Source organism: Tupaia chinensis, unplaced genomic scaffold, assembly GCF_000334495.1.
Source record: "Tupaia chinensis unplaced genomic scaffold, TupChi_1.0 Scaffold142285_1, whole genome shotgun sequence".
NCBI classification, from domain to species: Eukaryota; Metazoa; Chordata; class Mammalia; order Scandentia; family Tupaiidae; genus Tupaia; species Tupaia belangeri.
This window is the reverse complement of record NW_006202134.1, coordinates 676,245-679,680: the sequence shown is the minus strand read 5'-3', so window position 1 is coordinate 679,680 and position 3,436 is coordinate 676,245. Positions and strand designations below refer to the sequence as shown.

Below are 3,436 nucleotides of genomic sequence, written 5' to 3'. Positions count from 1 at the left end.
GGATCTGGGCACGTATGGTGATTTTCAAGCCACCAGGTTCAGAACTGGATTCATGGTTGGCCATGTGGGAGTCCATTGCCTTAACCACCATGCAACCTGCTATTTTCTGAAAAAAAGATGATTTGATGTTGAGAAATGACCTTATACCCATTCTTTTCCTAATCAATGTGACTGGGTACTCTAAGAGGTCACAGTTTGGTGTGTGTGTTTGTGTGTATGTGTGTGTTTGTATGTGTGTGTGTGTGTTGTAGAACACAGGCAAATCTCAGAATATGCTTACCTGAGCTCATATATTTCAAATTTGACTTATAATACAGATGTCTGGATACTAATCAATGAATAAAAATTAGGAGAGATCTACTTTTATCCATGGAAGACCTTTGAAAGAAATTACTGTATGATTCTACTAGCTAAGGTATCTGAAGTAGTCAAAGTCACAGAAACAGATGACAGAATGGTGACTGCCAGGGGACTGGTAAAAGGGGAAAACAAAGAGTTGTTTTTCAATGGATATTAAGTTTTTGTATAAAATTCTTTTTATTCTTAGGGTTTTTTTAAATTTAAATTTATTTATTTACATTCATTCACTGTACAACATTACAACATACAAAATGAGATTTTCCATCCAGAGTACACTGTATATTATCTCAATCAAGCACATCAATGTACATGTTATTGTCAACAAATAATTTTCCATTTCTTGTTTCCTGTATGTTTTGCTTTCCCCGTCTCATCCTTGATTCCCTATCTCTTACCCTCAGCCATCTCCCACTCTCTTCCCACACTGTCTCTGATATCTATGTTTACTTTCTATACTGTTTCCCCCCCATTTTTTATTGAATTACTAAATATCTTAATTAATCTAAATGTTTTCATAGCAAACACAGCTGATATATACATTTCCATGAACACAAGTCTAACTTTAGTCACCCTATAAGTTAGTTATTGGGCCAGCTGGAGTAATGGAAGTTAAGGCAGCTGGGTAGCACATAGCTGACGGCAAGTTTAAGTGTCATATTCGGTAGCTAGGAAAATATGCCAGTCATGTCTGCATGCATAACCAACATACTGAGAGAAAAGGGGATTTTTTGTGGCATTAGACCTGAGGGTTGATTTCTCTCTCTCTCTCTCTCCTTTCCACATGGCTTATGGGGAAATAAAAAGAGAATAAACAGGTTGAAACACCATAGTGTACTCCATAAATATGTACTATTATTATTTGTCAATAAATAAATAAGTTAAAAATCTGTAGAATACATGATGTGTAGGAACGAAGAAGTGAGATATGCATCCATAATCAGAGATGGCACCATGAAAGCCTAAAAGGGTTGTATAGATCATTAGATCCATACAAAAATATCAAAAATAACTTTGTGACTAAAAATATTAACTATGATATTTCAACTAGGTGTGTAATACCTGTACATGTGAAATTACCTATCTTATTTTCCTCTTTTCAGGTAGTCATCTCTACCACATGGAACCAGGGAATGATACACAAATTTCAGAATTTCTTCTTCTAGGATTTTCAGAGGAACCAGAATTGCAGCCCCTTATTTTTGGACTTTTCCTCTCCATGTACCTTATCACAGTGTGTGGAAATCTGCTCATCATCCTGGCCACCATCTCAGACTCCCACTTGCACACCCCCATGTACTTCTTCCTCTCCAACTTGTCCTTTGTAGACATCTGTTTCATCTCCACTACCATCCCAAAGATGCTTGTGAACATCCAGACACAGAGCAAGGTCATCACCTATGCAGGCTGCATCACCCAGATGTTCTTTTTCTTAGTTTTTGTAATGTTAGATGACTTCCTCCTGACTGTGATGGCCTATGACCGGTATGTGGCCATCTGTCACCCCCTACACTACACAGTCATTGTGAACCCTTGGCTCTGTGGAAAGCTGGTTCTGGCATCCTGGATTATGAGTTTCTTGTATTCCTTGTTACAAAGCTTAATGACATCACAGCTGTCTTTCTGTACACATGTAGAAATCCCCCACTTTTTCTGTGAACTTAATCAGATTATCCACCTTGCCTGTTCTGACACCTTTCTTAATGACATGGTGATCTATTTTGCTGCAGTGTTTCTGTCTTTTGGTCCCCTAACTGCGATCCTTTACACTTACTGTAAGATACTTTCCTCCATTTTCACAACACCATCAGCTCAGGGGAGGCATAAAGCATTTTCCACTTGTGTTTCTCACCTCTTGGTTGTCTCATTATTTTATTGTACAAGCCTAGGAGTGTACCTTAGTGCTGATGCTACCCTCAGCTCACACTCAAGTGCAACAGCCTCAGTGATGTACACTGTGGTCACCCCCATGCTGAATCCCTTCATCTACAGTCTGAGGAACAAAGACATAAAGAGGGCCCTGAAAATATTATTTTTGGGGAAGCTATAGAAGAACCAATTTTTCTTGGATAGAATAAGTTTCCCTGATTGCAATCCTCAATGCCTTAGAGCTAATTTCTTGATTCTCATTCAGATTTTGGAAGTAGAATTTGGTCCTATACGAGTATCCAGAGCTTCCATTTCCTTTATTTCAAGTTCTGTACATTTTAGTAAGCTTTTAAATTAAGATTCTACTCCCAATGATATCCAACAACTTTTCCTTATGTCATTTTCCCACTTTCCCAAAGTAATATTCAACTCACATCAAAATAATTTGAGAATTCTCATTCATCCCATGAGATAAGATGGGCTCCACAGGAATTAATTCTTCTCAAGTTACATAGATCATAGAGAGTAATATTTCTTTTGTGTGCTTAGAAAATAAAACCATTTAGGGACCAGCAGACAGCATAATGATTATGTTGCTGGACTCCCACATGGCCAACTGTAGTTTGAGTCCCAGACCTTATGGCTTCAAACTCAAGCTGGGCATGTGTGGGTTCATACTCAAAATCCCATGAGGAGAAGGAATTGCAGCGTGTGCCCCCCTACCAAGGGGGTGATTTCTCCCTTTCTGTGTCTGTATCTCTATATCTGTATCTGTGCCCTATAGCAAAAATCTATCTTGGGAAAAAAAAAAGAAAGTAAAATAATTTAAATACTTTCATAGAGAAAAATATTTGAGAGTACAGTATTTCACTTTTGGGTTCATAATTTTGTCATATATTAGGGCCTTAACTGCTCTTGTTGATAACGTGGACTTTGGCATCAAATATGTATGTTTTTTAGCCACTCAAAGGTTCTTTTTAAAAATAATTATTAATTTACTTAATTCCATTTATTAGTATTATTATTATTTTAAATTTGATCAGAGAGACAGAAAGAGAGAGAAAGGAAAAGCAAGAAAGAAAGCATCCTGTTTTGGGACTTGAACCATGGTCAGCCATATGACATTCTAGCAACTTAACAACCACACCACCTGCTAGCTTTATGCTCAAAGGTTCTTATTTTCATCTTTAGAATTCTGTTTCTGGTTCAA

The 3,436-nt window shown here is 37.4% G+C and overlaps 1 protein-coding gene across 1 annotated transcript; it reads left to right on the top strand.

Moving 5' to 3' along the window:
• Positions 1-1,477: 1,477 nt before the first annotated feature.
• Positions 1,478-2,407, top strand: LOC106733265 (olfactory receptor 7A17-like). Its single transcript, XM_014582115.1, has one exon. It carries the CDS (start codon positions 1,478-1,480, stop codon positions 2,405-2,407), a length of 930 nt encoding a protein of 309 aa, XP_014437601.1.
• The last annotated feature ends 1,029 nt before the right edge of the window (positions 2,408-3,436 follow it).